The sequence below is a fragment of the Trachemys scripta genome, unplaced genomic scaffold (genome assembly GCF_013100865.1).
Source record: "Trachemys scripta elegans isolate TJP31775 unplaced genomic scaffold, CAS_Tse_1.0 scaffold_28, whole genome shotgun sequence".
Classification (NCBI taxonomy): Eukaryota; Metazoa; Chordata; order Testudines; family Emydidae; genus Trachemys; species Trachemys scripta.
This window is the reverse complement of record NW_023260513.1, coordinates 2,472,705-2,489,515: the sequence shown is the minus strand read 5'-3', so window position 1 is coordinate 2,489,515 and position 16,811 is coordinate 2,472,705. Positions and strand designations below refer to the sequence as shown.

At 46.2% G+C, this 16,811-nt stretch overlaps 1 protein-coding gene across 2 annotated transcripts; it reads right to left on the bottom strand.

The window, feature by feature from the left end:
• Positions 1-382: 382 nt before the first annotated feature.
• On the bottom strand, positions 383-16,487 carry LOC117870469 (killer cell lectin-like receptor subfamily B member 1B allele C). 2 transcript variants are annotated; one of them, XM_034757644.1, is made up of 6 exons: positions 16,307-16,487; positions 6,837-6,951; positions 6,350-6,463; positions 3,195-3,349; positions 2,754-2,863; positions 383-1,919 (listed from the first exon to the last, which is right to left on the bottom strand). In XM_034757644.1, the coding sequence occupies exons 1-6, from the start codon at positions 16,472-16,474 to the stop codon at positions 1,799-1,801; spliced, it is 783 nt and encodes a 260-aa protein (XP_034613535.1). In that variant the 5' UTR covers positions 16,475-16,487; the 3' UTR covers positions 383-1,798. The 2 variants fall into 2 exon arrangements, with proteins under 2 accessions (XP_034613535.1, XP_034613534.1); XM_034757643.1 differs by lacking the exon at positions 16,307-16,487 and adding an exon at positions 13,314-13,446 and having other exon boundaries at positions 1,747-1,919; positions 6,837-6,935.
• Positions 16,488-16,811: the final 324 nt, after the last annotated feature.

Genomic DNA, 16,811 nt, shown 5'->3' with positions numbered 1-16,811 from the left:
CAAGTAAAAGATTCCTCTAGTAATAAAAACAATGTAAAAAATAATCTCTGTATTGCAGGTGACTGATGAATTGGTACCTTGTGTTGAAAAGGCTGCCTGGGGTCGCTGCAGATCCTCACTGAGGGCACTGCACTCTGGAGAGGAAAGTCTGAACAGGACCTACCTCAGTTCAGCTGCCAAGTGGGTTGCTTGGGCCCCAAGGCCCCGGTCTCAGAGTCGTTGAGGCGAGAGGCTGGCTGTTGCAGAACAGTGGGGATCCTTGGGGTCCAGGACACTAAAGTAGTTACTAGCAGGAGACTGATGGAAGGTTCAGGCATAGCCCAGACCCTCTGTGTCTGTGACACTGCCCTGCCCCCACCACCAGAAAAGCTGAAAAACTGGGGCTGGCTGAGCAGTTTATGGACACAGGGCAACTCTTAGTGACTAGCAAGTGCAGGCGCTGAATCCTGTGGATTCCCAGAGCAGTGTCTGCAAAGATTTTAGGATCAGATTGTCCAAGGGGAGGTCTCATAGCATGCTCATAAATGTACATTCAAGGATATTTGGGGCGGGGGGGGAGGGAAATCCCAGACAAAGTGGGCATTTTCTGTAATATTTTTCATGTGTGCCTCAGTTTCTCTATGCATTGCTACCCAGGGGGTGCAAAAGGGTTAAACCTGCTCTTGGAGGAAGATTAAGAGACAGGAGGTGTTTGCGTCACACAGCTGTCTGGGGAGGTATGAAGGGATCATTAAAGGACTGGCAGAAACCAACCCAGATCAACGGAGAATTTGGAAAGGCAATTGGGAACCCCAGTGACCATGATGTTCAAACAAAGGAGATTTCCCCTGCCACCTCTCGGAAGGGAAGCGGCAAACAGGCCCCAGCTAGAGAGCAAAGGGTGATGACTCGGAGAAGGGCTGGACTCTGAAGAGACAGAATTTTGCACTTGGGACTCATAAGAACATGGAGAAAAAATGGACCCCATATCAGCTCGGCTGGCTGATTGCACTGGCTTGGCCACTGGGGACCAGGCCTTAACCTTTGCCTCTCATTGCTGCCCTAGGGACTTTCAGATTCTATATGCAGGTGACTAATAAAGTGTTACCTTGTTTTGAAAAGGCTGCCTGGTGTTGCTGCAAATACTCACTGGGAGCCGTGTGTGCTGCAGGGGTCCAGTGTACACAAGCCTCCTGTAGGAGTCTGGATTCGCTGCAGGGAGCCAGAGAGATAGGGATCGTTGGTGCCAAAGGCCCAGTTTTGGAGTCTTGGAGGCCATGGGCCAGGCCCAGCCCACTAAAGGGGACACGCCCAAGGGACTGGTTACAGGCTGGGCATAGAGCAGACCCTGTGGATCTGTGACAAGAACTATTGTGCGCTCAGATTTGGGTGCATAAATGGTAAACAGCTACCAGATGTGGGAATACAAACTGGTGCTTCTTCACCTAACTCTCCCACAGAATTAGAGGCTATGGCTGAAAGTGGGGCTGGGTGGAAGAATGTTCAAAACTCTGCCTTTGAGATGTGGCCAAATGGCACGTAGGTCTTCAAAAGTGACATTGCTGCTTTACGACTTTTTTAATTTTCAAACTATTCCTGAGAGCCAAGAGTGTCTGCTCACACGCGATGCCCAGGGGGCAGCCAGCTCCTCATGAAATCAGACCCAGCTCCCGAGGAACAAGTGAATGGATCTTCCTTGGAAAAGGGATTTGTTGGAGGCTTTATAATTCTTTAATTAGCAAATGTGTTTTTCTTTTAGAAAATAAACAGGGACACTTGCTATTTCAGTTACGCAAGTGCAGCTCATTGGTGTGACTGCTTATTTCAGGGCAACTTTCTCACAAATCCATTTAGCTACAGCTGTGCAGGTTTCTGAAATAGTGCGGTTCCCTTTGATCATCCCACAGCTCTCCCTGTCAGCAGCGCCTGTCAGCTGGAACCTGGGGAACAAAGAGCAGGAATCACTGGGTGTTTAGCTTTACTGAGCAAGATTTTTAGCAGCCATCCCTCGTTCAGAGGAGTGGCCTGTCTCCATACTAGCTTCCTTCAGCCGTACTTTTCTACAGAGCCCTAGTTAGTAACATGCCTCCCAGAGTGGAAAAGGAGCTGGGCAGGCTCAGTTCAGTGCTGGAAAACAAGCAAAATCCACCGCGATGACTGACCACACTGCCCGTGGGTGTGTTCAAACCCCACTGCTGGGGAGCCAAGCCGAGGAGCCCAGCAGCACCTGTGTGGTCCTGCTTTGTACAACTGTGCCATGTGCACTGAGTGGTGTCTGAAGTGGGTGGAGCTTAATTGGTGGGCGGGGCTGGGAAAATACCACCACTTTCCCCACCTGCATTGCAGCCCCGGTGGAGGTAAAATGTGCTGCTCAGCAGGAGAGGGGACCCTGACCCTGCATTAACGAGCGCATTGCAGGACAAGGGCCACCTCACTCCGGCAGAGCAGCACAGCTGAGAGCTAACATAGGTGTGAACAGCTAAGTGCCTCTTCACAAGACAAGGATTGTGCTTAAACTAGTGTCTTCCCAGACATGCCCATTCTCCAAACAGACCCTGACCCCCCCCTTTATCCTGTGGTCTTGCAAGCACAAGGGGGCTTGAGACTGACCAGCTCTCCATGGGGAGGTCTCTGCCTGGTGCTTAACTTTACTTGTGCTCACAGACAGCCTCTGCTCCCGCTAGCACTAGAGAGCACTAACCTCGTGTTCCCATTTGTGCACCATGCAAGACACACTCCGTTTCAAAGCCAAAATAGGAACCATGAACACTCACAGTGTTTCATCGAACGTGGAGCCGTCCACCCAGGTCCATTTCCTCTCTGGGGATGTAACACTGAGTCCAAGCCAGACCTGGTTCAGTTGTGGAATACTCAGTACATACTCCTGTAAGTGACAGGAGGGAGGAGTCTGGGTGAATATAACCTGCTAGAATTCTCTGGCTTCTTTGCTCTCTCTGCAAATGACGGAAGAGAACCTGCTACATAGCTCTGCAATAGATATAAACCCAATTTCTGGTGTTTCCCTTTCCCAGTCTCACCCCCTCCTTCCCCTCCACGTATCAATGATACTTTAATGTGCTCTGTAATAGATTTTTCTGAAGCCAAATGTCATACAGCTGGGGCGCTGTTGTTTTGCTGCAAGCCCATTGTATTACATTATAACTAGCGACACTCATCTGTCAAGGGGGGGGTTAAGCCATTTTTATTTACTGTACCATCTCCTCCTTGTCCTGGATCACGAGCATTTGAGAGCTCTTCCCTGAGCAGTCCTCACAACTCTCACTCCACGTTTTACTTTCTTTAGAGACCCAGTAGCACTTGTTCCTGTGCGGCAGCCAGTCAGCGGGGCACAGTTTACACCCACAGCCCTCTAGAAATAGACATGGAAAAGGCAGCATTAAATAGGCCGGAAGCTTCTGAACTGTGCTGAGCTTCCCTATGTTCACGAGGGGCTTTCAAACGATAAACATTCTCAGCCAAGACATTTCTCTTTATTCATGGTTTGTTCGAGGAAAGGCCCATTGGAGGTGCGGGGCAGGAGGGAGGTGCTCTGGCAGAGCTGTGATGTGAATAGGAATTCATAAGATCGGGCCCACAATTCACATTTTACAGGCTCAGTATCACACAATGCATTTCCCCCCAAGGAGCACCGAACCTCTGAAACGAAAGACACAACAAAACTGTCACCTTCTCTGCTGAACCACTTCTGAAGCACTTTAAAAGTAGTAGGAGGGAGGCAAGGGATTCTTGGAGGAAGTTCTGGCTTCCCAGAGTGTTCCCAGACAAACTGAGGGCTCTGTGCATCTCTCTCACACCTGCCTGCCTGCCTACCTACCGGTTGCAAAGTCAAGCACTCAAAAGAAAGTTAGGCAGTGTCAGAATTAAGGTTACCTGTGCAATCTTTATTGGGCCTCCTTGTGCATATGCATTATGATCCAGTCTGTAATTACATAGTCACATACCAGTTTTCTGCACCGGACCCCTGCGTCATTCAGGGCACAGGACGGACGGTGCTGCTGACTTACTGAGCAGCTATTCAATATTTTGTTTTCTTCTCATTCAATGGGTAGCCCCAGTAGTACTGCGCACTATTCAAAGCCGGCTCTGAAGACAGAACTATTAATTTCCTCCTGGGTTTTCCTCTGGCACCCAGCTCTATAGTATCTGAGTGCTTCACAAAACAGTAATGAATTTTCACAGCACCCCTGTGTGATCAGAAGGTTGCAATAGTTCCATTTTACAGATGGGGAACTTAGGCACGGAGAGTTTGAGGTCAAAAGTATCCACTAACATTGGGTATCCAACTTGAGACACCTGGACGCAGCTCCTCACAAGGTATTTAGGCAGGAATTAGGCACCTCAATGCCTTGATTTTTCAAAGTACTTCGCGTTCTATAGTACTTCATAAGTTCAGTGCCCAGCTTCCATTGATTTCAATTACAGTTGCTCAACACTTCTACAGTTCAGGCACCCAATGAATGAGGAACACAGAGTGACCACCTGTGAAAGGACTGGTTTAAGTAACTCTCCTCCACCAGCAGCCTCAATGTACTCTCTCCCCCGCCTTCTGGCTCATGTCCCTTCTGCATTCAACTCAGGCAACTTCCTCCTCCATGCTGCCAGGGCTCAGAGGGACACAGAAAGCACAGGAGAGACAGGCTCCCCGCTCTCAGTGCCACTGTCAGGCCCCAAACCTTGCCTGCAGCAGCTCAGGGATACAATTGCATGGGAAGTCCTACTACTCAGCCCCCTGTAGCTCTGGGCTGGAGCGCACTCACTGCTGATAGAATCATGAATTTTCAAAGGTTTAAAACTTAGCCAAATTTGAGCGGATATTCACAGGCGCAGCACAAGGCAGACAGATCCCTGATTCGTAAGCCACCCCCTGGCCAAATGTCAAGTCTCTATTCCAAAGCATGGGGATGGCACTAAAGCCTCTGAAAAACAAAGTCTTCAGAATTTTTGAACATGAGGAAAACAATGTATTTTCACTAGCCTGGTTCTCACAAACAGCTGGACTGTTTTGGCTGAAATTAAAAAAAAATAAATAAAATAAAACTCAGGCTGCAGCAGACCCCTGGCATGGAAAGGTTCAGCCTGAACATTTAATCTTCAGCAAAAATATAAGCAACTGAAAACAAGCTCTTGTAGTGGGAAGTATTAAATTACATTTACAAATATGTTAAAATAATGTTATTTGGGCTGCAATGGTGAACAGCTGAAATCTAGGAAGTAAGATTGCCCAGACAACTTTTAATCGGCCTTTGTAAAACATTGATACAGTCTTGAATGACATGATCACATTCTGTTTTTTCCATGAGACCCTGCCTCATTCAGTGCATAGGATGGACAGTGGATGAGTCAGATGGTTTTAAGAAGAGGAAAGATGCTCTCGTGTTGAAAGCACTGGACTGGACTCTGCCACAGACTTCCTATGCGACGTTCAGCAAGAGTCTAATACAAAAGGGCAGAGTTAAGGTTTTATAGACAACTATAAATCTGTCATTTCCTAATTTCTGAGTTCTTGACTTTGCAGCCAAAACATTTTTTAATGTAGTTTTTTTATATAATAGAAATTTTATTACATTATAAAACAGTGATTCTCAAACTTTTGTACTGGTCACGCCTTTCACGTAGCAAGCCGCTGAGTGCGATCCCCTTTATAAATTAAAAAACACTTTTTTATATATTTAACACCATTATAAATGCTGGAGGCAAAGCGGGATTTGGGGTGGAGGCTGACAGCTCGTGACCCCCCATGTAATAACCTCGCAACCCCCGGAGGTGTCCCGATCCCCAGTTTGAGAATCCCTGCTATAAAATATGCCTGTTTCATACACATTGAAAGTACTTTGAATGACCACTAGATGTCACTCCTACTACTTTGCACAAACATCTGAAAACCTTGAAAAGTGGGACTTTCCCAGACAGAAATTTTCAGAGGGTTTTCCCCTTTTTTATTTTCTACCTTTTTTTCTCACTGGAGAAAAGATGGGGTAAGATCAAATGTATAGGAAAGTGGGGAAAAGGCCATGAAACAAGATATTTAGTTTTTCTCTAAAAATTTCCCCTTTGGAAAAATTTCAGAAAATTTAAAAATAAATTTTGCCATAAAAAAAATTTGACAAAACCCTCTTTTTGTTTAAAAAATCAGAAAATGTTCAGCCAGTTGTAGTATTTATTTTGCAGCCATTAAACAGAACAAATGACAAGAAAAATAAAGACGGGAAGATGAAGGTCCGGCACGTCTCAGCTATATATAAGTTATTGTCACACAGTAGCTGAATTTTCAATTAGCGAGTTTGGAGTGAGAGTTCTTCCAGGTGGACACAACGTTGCAAAGAGCGCAAAGAATAGCAGATACAGTTACCTGTTGAGTTGCTGTCTGGCTTTGGATACAAACTTTGATTCGAGCAAGACTGGGAATCCTTCAGGCTGGAATTACATTCAGTTCCATTTGTTGTTCTCTGTCTTCCAGTCTGACCTTCACAAGGACATGTAACAAAAGAGAGAAGGTAAAAAGTATCAAGTCACCAAATACCGTGGGAGATCTATTGAATTAGGATGGGGACAGGGAAGAAGTATGAGATGGAATCTCGCTCATTATCCATCGTAAGGTGCAAAAATGTGGAATGAACATCTCACAGTGGTGCTGTTACAGCCAAATAATGCATGTTTCATGTATCAAGCTCTCAACTCTCCTTTTTTATGTAACATGCTTGATGTCTATGGCAGTGATAAAATGCCTGGTAATTTATTCAGAAATGTTTTGGAGGCAAAAAATAGAATCTAAATGGAATTGCAGAGGAAGAGGAGAATTCACTGAGCCAATGAATCTATGGCGCTGAGATACTCACCCCAAACACCAAGCGCGATCACAGCTGCCAGCAGGATGACGTTCCCGGCCCATCCAAGCCATAGAGCCATCCGATGCCAGCGCGGGCACCGAGCGCTATCTGCAAGAATCAAAACCTTGGGTAAAGATTTATAAGAAAACATGGAAACTTGCTCTCCTTTGGAGGCTGCACAACTTACTTCATATGCAGATAAGGATTAAGTTCAAGCTCATGGAATATGAGGAGGAAAATGACCATGCTCAGAGTTTAAAACTCTGAGGCCACATCACCCTCACAAGGGCAACGTTAATTGTCTAACTAGATGGAAGTAGCGGGAAGCTGAAGAAAATACCAAAGAGAAAAAGATTAAGTTTGCTGTCAGGATGGACTAAGGGCTGTGTCTACACTAGCAACTGAATGACAAAACTTGTCTTTCAGGAGGTATTGAAAAAAACACCCCCTCCGAAAGACAAAAGTTTTGCCCAAGCACCGGGTGTGAACAGCACTTTGTCAGCAGGAGCACTCTCCTGCCAACAAAATTAACGCTCATTTGAGGTGGATGTTTTTTGTCAGCAGGAGAGCTGACAAACAGCGGCACAGCTGTAGCGACACAGCTGTGTCGTTAAAGGCTGCGTAGTGTAGACATAGCCTGAGAGAGATGTGTGTGTGTGTCACTGTGCTGTCTGAGCTGACCAGATGGGTCATTAACAGGACTAGCCAAGGCTGACCCATATCAGTGGAAATTCTGAGAAGACAGTGGAAAGCCCAGTCACCAGGGCACTGACACCTAGCAACCAATGATCCAGAGGGGGGAGGATTTGCCCACCTCTCAGCAGAGAAGCAGGGCAGAGACCCCAGCTCCAGAACAAAGGACTGGGCGGAGTGAGGGTAAGTGTGGAGTCTGGAAAAAGCTTGGGGCTCTCTCTCACCTGGGAACTGAGTAAGGAGAGAGAAAAAGTCTGAAAATGGAGTTCATTCATGCATGCAGAATCCCAGGTATTTGCAATGGTTCTTCCCGATAGCCAGGTGGAAGTAACTATCTTTCATATCGAGAGGGAAGTACGAGTCTCCTTAAGAGTGCGGAAAGGATCTGAACCTTGACATATTTGTTCAGGCCTTCAAGACCCAGAATAGGTTATAGACCTTCCTTCTTGGGGATGAGGAAGCAGTGGGAATAGAGTCCCTTCCCTTGGTTACACAGAGGAACGTCTATAGCTTTCTTCCAGGAAGTCTTTCTTGTGAGAGGGGTGTCGCCCTGAGGAGGGAAGGAGGCAGGAGAGTGGGGACGGGACCTGGTGCAGAACTGGATGGAATGGTCTCCTCTCACTGAAGCAGTACAGCGTCCCTGTGCCCAGGGCCGGCTCTAACTTTTTTGCTGCCCCAAGCAGCAAAAAAAAGCGCCGCCCTGCCAAGCCCCCCGCGCCGAGCGCCGCGCTGCTGGAACCCCCCCCCTGAGCACCGCGCCCCCCGCCGCCCCCCTGCCGAGCGCCGCGCCGCCCCCCGCCACCCCAAGATTGGCCGCCCCTTACCAGGTACCGCCCCAAGCATGTGCTTGGTTGCCTGGTGCCTGGAGCCGGCCCTGCCTGTGCCACACACAGCAGGTGCTCCCAGCTGGGCCAGTCATGGGAGGGAACTGCGCCTGGGGCACTAAAGGTTTAGGGGAAGTTCCATTGAGCGAGGACCAGCTGTGAGAAGGAAGCTGACAGAGAAATTTAGGAAGCTGCAGGATGCCAGAGTCCACTGGGAGGGGAGGCAGCAAGAGCCTAACATCGAAAGGGAGAGCTGAGGAACTGATTGTTTGTTTAAGTTTGGACAATAAACCTGCTTAAAGACAACTGTGGGTATGGCAGTGAATCCTCGGCAAGCGGGGGGAGAAGCCCGGCCTTGTGACAGTCTCCAAAGCCCAGCAATCAGAAGTTATTTATTGTGCACCAGTCTCTGTAGAAGAATAGACAAGGACTGAAGGGAGGGGACAGAGAATGTCAGAGGGGAAGGTGCCAGAAGACTTGTGTGACTCCCGAGTGTGCCATTAAACTGGCAGCTTGTAGGCAGAGGAGGAGGACTGCGAAGAAGAACGCTGGAAGTGTTTGTTCTTGTGCTTTCGAGGTCTCCCCCCCTGGCCACTGTGGAGAGAGGTTGAAACCTCCTTCATGAGGAGCAGGCCTGAGAAGTTGCTGAGCCCGCCCTTTGAAACCTGTCAAGGTTCAGATCATTCCCAGGCTAGGTAGGACACACGCTTCTAGCTGTGGCCCTGGTAGATCTGATCTTCTTCAGATCTTCTCACTGAAGAGGACCTTGCCCTTAAAAGGCAGATCTTCTATCCTCCACTGGGCTGCTGTAATCAGGCCAGGAGGGGTGGGGGTGGAAATGGGGACAGGAATATCTACACAGGCCTATCACAGTGGCCATAGCCCTTGTATTGGTATCCAAGGCTGTGTTAAGAGGATGTTTACCCATTGTACGGCCCCTCCCTTACTAGCACCCTTAGCTGCCTGCTTCTGTTCCTCTGGAGAGACTCCAAGAGGGGTTCAGGTATCCCAGAGAGCACAGCTCTACTTGGCCATTACTGCTTGTCCTAGAGAGCCTGAGGGACATATCCTGTAGAAAAAGGGAACAAATCTTTTCCTTTCCCTGTTTGTGAGAGCAGAAGGCAAGGCTCTGGGCCTGCCCTGGCCCACTGACACCATCACAGGTACAGGTGCAGTGTTGCTGAAGGAACTGACACCTTTCTAATGGGACAGTGTAGCGGGATGGTCACCTGCTCCTGCCCTGAAGGGCTTGAAAGCAGCCCTGGAGAGGGCTGCAGTTCTGAAACCTGGGCTGATTGGGGAAGTAGCCACAGCAGGGCCACACCCCAATCAGGCCGCAGCTGGCCCTTATAAGAGGGCAGTGGACCAGGAGCAGACAGTCTCTCTGTGTGTTCAGAGAGAAAAGGGCCTGGCTGCAGGGAGCTTAACCAAGTGCCTAGAGTGGAGCAGGGCTGGGGAAAGGCCAAGGGAGCCGGGGAGCTCCGGCCTAGGAAAGCCCCAGGCTGCAGGCCTAGGGTAAAGCCAACGGGGCATTTGGGTTGCAGGGGGCAGCCCATGGGTAGGCAAGGCAGAGGCAGCAGGTCCAGACCCCCCTTGCCTGTGATGAGTGGCTGATACACTGCAGTCTACCCCAGTGAATGGGGGCTAAGTGGTGACTGGCAGTAGCCAAGACTGAGGTGAGGTGGGGCTAGGGGGTGGGGGTTCCCCTGGGAGGGGAGACCCTGAGATTGGGGACAGTAGGCTAGGCCGGTGCTGGCTCAGCCAGTACCAGTGCTGATGGATGAGGCACCAGAATTGGAGTGGGCAATGGCTGATGGAGCTTCCACCAAAACCTAGAGTTCTACTGGGGCAGGAGGTTTGGGTTTGTCATCTCCATTAAGGTTTGAACAGATTCCTGAATGTCTGGCCCCCATCAGTGATTGGTGGGGCTTGAAAATTCTTGGAGGAAAGATCCCTTGCATTGCCTTCCTTTTGCATATTCTGTCAAATCTACGACTATCCATGTCATACAGCAGTGTCTTCTTGTCATGGGAAAGGTTAGGACTTGAGCTGGGAAAATAGAGGTCACCTCTCCTTCTGATTACAGCTGCAAGCAGATTGTGACCATCTTGACTTCATTATTAAAATCTGCAGAATAGTTTCTGAACATGCTTCAGTTTTTAAATCCCTTGAACAGTACATTCCTTGAATGGAAAACTAGTCTCCTCGTCACTTGCTATGTTGACATTTGCACATAGTTTTGAAAGTTTTAGGGAAGAAAATGATGGTTGGTTGGATGGTGCACAAAGGCCGTGAGGGAGGGATGAAGAAAAAACATCAATAGACCGTAGCTGAGAGAACAGGTTCAGCCCCTTAACTGTCACTTCTTGACATTCTAATGTTTGGGGCTTTTAAAATGGCGCTGATATTTTCCTACTGTAAAAAAATTAGAAAAGCCACATGAAGTACAAGACCACATGAAGTACAAGCCCAGAAATCGCTTTACATTTTCAAGGCTGTCTTCAAAGAGGAAAAGGGCTAGAGACTTAGAAACATCATTTAAAATAAAAAGAGTAACAGTCTCTAGGCTGCACTGAGTTTGTAATCACGACAGGAGACTTCAGTGCTTTCAGTGTCAAAGAACTTAACTTCGAGTAACTTTAAAAACTTTGGAGTAGCCCATTATTCATAAAAGTCCATCTTATGTGAGAGTTCTCACTGAGACTTAACAAATAAAACTTATGTCCTTAATAGAACAAGAGGTTCTGGAGACATACGTGGACAAAAAATGGTGTATTTTTTTAAAAAAGTAAAAAATTGCTTTTCTGTCTTTTAATACAAAATAATTAAATGATTTGTTAAATTGACTTCAAATTTTCCAAAAAAAAAAAAAAAAAAGTTCTGGCTTCAGATTAACAATTTTTTGGATAAAATAGGGGGAGGGGTATTAGAGATGGCATTAAAAAATTAGGCTTGTCCTAGAACTCTTTGACAAGTGTAACTACTGTGGTTCCACAATTTAAGCTCTAGCGTCCAAAGAAAGTAATGGACATGTATAAGAACCCATCTCCTGCCACCATGGCCCATTTCCATTCTCCAGCCCCACGGGGCACCGCATGGGGCTGGAGCTCCCCCTACTCCCTGGGGGCAGAGAGCGGGGTCAGGTTTTCCCCAACAGCATCCTGGACCCAGCCCATGACCCCAGGGGCCTGGGTGCATCACATGGACAGGGCTTCCAACTCCTGGAGGCTTGGAGGGAGAGAGAGCTGGCATGGACTGGGCTCCCCCAAGAGCCATACCACAAACCAACACCTGAACGCAGTGGTCGATTTCCTATCTCTGATAAAAGTGTTTTGCTGCAGCCAGCTAACTGAATTAGTCCTGTTGTTCAAGCAGTAGCAGTTTTACCTTTTCCTTTAAAAATCTCTAGTAAATTACATACAAAGAAAACTCTCAGAAGAATGTTATTTAGATTGCAAAGTCAAGCACTCAGAAGTTAGGAAATGCCAGATTTACAGACCATGTAATTAAAGACTACCTTTTTCCAGAGGATCCCTACCCCATTGAATACACAAGATGGTTGCACAGTGGGGCAGAATTAAGGTTGTACCAGCAACTGTATGTCTGGCATGTCCTAACTTTTGAATGCTTCACTGTGCAAACTAAATAATGGTTTTTAACGTTTTATATGTAATCCCGCATATACTGTACTATACACAGACTGAGTGATTAAAATATCTGAACTATTAGTATTTAATTTGCTTGTCAATTGAAATATCAGCGTTATATATTTTGATTCTAAGATGAACAGCATAATAGTCATCTAAAATGGCCTCTCATTAGTAGCCTGACTCTAGTTATAGAAAATATGCTCTGAAAATAGCGGATATATTTACCATTTCATTACAGTTCTGCAAAATAGAATTAGGATTTTTTGTTTTCAGATACCAATCTTTGCAGGAGACTCTTGTAAAAAACATACCATGATTTATATATTTACATTTTACATCCTTTTAAGTTTAGTTTACAGTTCCTTGTATATTCGTTATTCCTGGAACACTGAAAGCTATTATGTTTCCTCTTCTCTTTATGACTGTGATCATCTTTGTTGGTCTCCCCTAAGTTAAGAGTTGTCCATACTTTAATTCCTCTGAAGTGTAATGACCTGACTCCTCACAAATCTTCCCTATCCAGGTCTATTCAGAATCCAGTAAACAACCCCCCCCCCAACCCCACAGTTTTCTTCATCCTTCATTGCCCTTCATTTCTTTCTTTTCTCCTCACCTATTTCCTAACCTAGGTACTAGACTTCAGTCTCCCCACTTGCGTCTTCATGAATCTTAGCAGATCCTTTTCTCCACATTTCCCTCATCATGTTGAATCACCTCCCTGAGACTGCACTGACTTCTCAGCAATTTTCCAGATCCAGTCTCTTCTCCCTGATCTGTGTGATATAACATTCTCTCCAACAAGAAAAGAAAGACATTGAAACGAGTCTCCTAGACTCCTTGTGTTCAGTCTTCCCAAGCCTTGACCAGTGCATTGCTCTTTCCCCCTGACTTACCCCACTACACTATGTACTGCATCTTCAATATAGCGTAAGTATCCACCCCCAAGGGTTTATGAAGTATGTATAAAAATGCCATAAAGTAAAGCTGTATTGTTCTTCACATGTAATTTACATGTATAGACTGTCAGTAGCTCTGAAGATTTCTGTGACACTCTGTATTAACATTAAAGTAAAATGCACAATATTGCATTAAAGAGATTCAGTTCCTAGTTCTGACAGGTGGTAAATTACCTCAGATTTGCTGAGTCCTAACTTACAAATGGAACAGAGAGACACCCACCTGCTCTTTCTTTCTAGAAAACTTTCTTTAAATATCTGTGCTACCCGTAAAAACAAAAACAAAATACATCCAAAAAGTGGAATCCAAACCAAAAAAAGGAGACCATATTGGTACAAAACTAAGAAGCTAAATACACTTACTGGGGTGCTGAGATGGATGCAGTGACTTTGAAGTGGAAAAAGCTCCAGGAATGTTTAAATCAGCATATACTATTTCTCCAGCCATGGCAAGTGCAGAGGAAGATGAGAGGCGACAAGAAGGCGGACTGTCTAAGAGTTGCCTCATATTTATGCATGAGCCAAGATGACAGACCTATCCAGTAAGAGGAAGTGTCTATCAGAAGGTTTTGACTTCCTTCTTTCCTAGCAACCTAAGAGAGAAATCGGGGCACTAGAAATAGAGTGCTTAAAGAACAATTGCAATAGCTAAGCTGAGACATTCTCTCAATACGTTAGAGCTGGTACTGGGATTTCAAATGAACTGTTGATTTTTCCTATATTAAAAGAAAGCTGCTCCCTGTTGTGTTTGGTTCAGAAGCTCTGGACATTTTAAGATGAGAAATTCTTAACGCATTAAACTGGAAAACAGATTGAAAAATAAGAACTTTTTAATTACAATACATATTTCCCATTGGAGACGGACGTCTTTAATCTCATCACTAGGGACAGTCATACCCCTCTCTCTAGCTATTCTATTCAGGTTCTGCACTGTTACCCCTTTTAACCTGACTGTCTGCTCAAAGTCGGGAGCGATGTGGGTCGTTCCAGTTAGGAAGAGAAATCGCTGATTGAGTCTGTTACCTTTGATTCAATCTTATTTACAAAGAATGTACAAAGTCCTGTTTCCCCAAACACAGGAGGAACCGAACAGGAGCCAGTGTCCTTGTTCACAGGTCCAAAACTCATTTCAGCTTTCCACCCCAAATCCTCTCTCTAGGCTACTCCCCTGGCCAAACCATGCTTCTAGTGGCTTGTTCAGGCTGCGTGTCTGTTCCCCTCTCACCGTCCAGCCCCGGTTTCTCTCTCTCTGCTCTTCTCTACACACAAACACACACACATATCTCTGGCCAAACAATACACAGCATGTAGCCTTCTCCTACACAGTGCTAATTTCTGAGTGGGCTAACTGTGATGGGTTGGATCACAGAAAACCCCTTGGGAACTGCCAACTGATGTACCGAGACTACCCCTGAGCCTGTTTCCCCTGGCAGCTTGGGACTTCAGTGCCTTGCCTGGTTTGGATTCCAGACACGCTTGCCTGCTGCAAACCAAGACCCAGGTTTGAACCACGTCCCCCACAAGCTACAGGCTTAACTGAAAATGGAGTAAGAAGTGTTCCTGTCTCTAACATTCAGATGCCCAGCTCCCAATGAAGTCCAAACTCCAAATAAATCCATTTGACCCTGTATAAACCTTATACAGGATAAACTCATCAATTGTTCGCTGTCTATAACACTGAGAGAGATATGCATAGCTGTTTGCTCTGCTCAGGTATTAATACGTACTCAGGGTTAATTAATAAGTAAAAAGTGATTTTATTAAATACAAAAGGTAGGATTTCAGTGGTTCCAAGTAATAACAGACAGAATGAAGTGAATTACCAAGCAAATAGAACACGCAAATCTAAACCTAATACAGTAAGAAGCTGACTACAGATAAAATCTCACCCTCAGGGATGTTCCAATAAGCCTCTTTTACAGACTAGCCTCCTTCTAGTCTGGGTCCAGCGATCACTCACACCCCCATGGTTACTGTCCTTTATTCCAGTTTCTTTTAGGTCTCCTTTGGGGGTAGAGAGGCTCTCTCTTGAGCCAGCTGAAGACAAAATGGAGAGGTCTCCCAGGGGCTTAAATAGACTTTCTCTTGTCGGAGGAGACCCCCTCCGCTCTCCTATGTAAAACCCAGCTCCAAGATGGAGTTTTGGAGTCCCATGGGTGAGTAACATGTCCATCCATGACTCAGTTTTTACAGGCAGCAGCCATTGCTCACATGCTATCTTGAATGTCTCCAGGAAGACTTCTTATGCAGATTGGAGTCTTCCAAGATCCATTGTCAGTTAAGTGTTTCTTGACTGGCCACTTAATTTGCATATTCCTTTCTCAAGAAGCTGACCAAATGCTTTACTAAGGCTACTTAGACTCAGACAAGTATGCAGCCAATATTCATAACTTCGAATACAAAAATGATGCATGAATACAAATAGGATGAATAGATTCAGTAGATCATAACCTTTGCAGAGATATGTTACATGGCATATGTAGCATAAAACATATTCCAGTCATGTCATATACACATTCATAAGCATATTTCCATAAAGCATTATGGGGTGCAACGTCACACTAACATCCACCTTTGTCTTAAGTGGGGACTTGTGATTATAGAATCATAGAAGATTATGGTTGGAAGGGACCTCAGGAGGTCATCTAGTCCAACCCCCTGCTCAAAGCAGGACCAACCGCAACTAAATCATCCCAGCCAGGGCTTTTCTTAACTTATCTTAAATCAGGGGTTCTCAAACTGGGGGTTGGGACCCCTCAGGGGGTCGCAAGGTTACTACGTGGGGATCACGAGCTGTCAACCTCTAGTCCAAACCCCGCTTTGCCTCCAGCATTTATGATGTTAAAGATATAAAAAAGTGTTTTTAATTAATAAGAGGGTGGCAGCACTCAGAGGCTGGGTGTGGGAAAGGTCTCACGAGTACAGAAGTTTGAGAACCACCGTGACTTAGATGGAGGCCAATGGTTAAACCTGCAATAACAGCATTAGTACCAGTCCTTCGAGGTATTCAGACTCTTGTAATAGCACTTCCTTGGCGAGCTATGCCTGCTCCAGGGAAAAGCTGCGCTGTTGCATTAGGACTACGAGGCACCGAGCGACATCAGCTCCTACTGACGTAACGAGAGGAAAGGGCGGCTCAGCACTGCACAGGACAGAGCCCTGTGTCTGATCCCTGTGTTGTAGGAATCAGCCACCGTTCTGCAGAATTTTTGCCCACAGTAAAATAATCAGGTTCCCTAGTCCCACAGTGACCTGACAAGTAAGATGTACAGTTGGAGGAAAAACCGGCCTTATGCAGTAATGCCGGCACCCCTAGGTGTCACGTAGCACTTGCATAATATTAGTTTATTAACTACCTGGTTGATAAATCTGCAGCTCCAGAGGTTTCTTCTCCTCACTTCTCTGTCCATCCCTCGTACCCCTCCTGTTACTGCAGCAAATCCACCCCTCTGTACAGCAATCCTAATGACTACAGCACTGCAGTAAAGGAGGCAAAACAACCCTTCTGATCCTCCAACATCCATGCAGCAGAATCATGGTCAATGGAGCTATTTTGCACGGTGACCTGGCTAAGCAATCCAGGCTACATAGCCTAGACATCAGACCCAGGCGCCAACTGCTGTGAAGAGCTGTCAACATGCTTCACTGATAAGATCAATCAAATATGTATGAATGGAGCTGACTGGGAAAGAAAATTCCATTGCTCACCAGATTGTATTATTCACCCCACCATCCCTGAGTTTGCCCCCATCATACATACTGAACCTCAAGAAGCCCTGAGAAATGTTAGAGATACAGCCTGTGAAACAGATCCATGCCCCTCCTCGCTGTTACAAGTCAGGTAGGAACAGCTATGCCCAC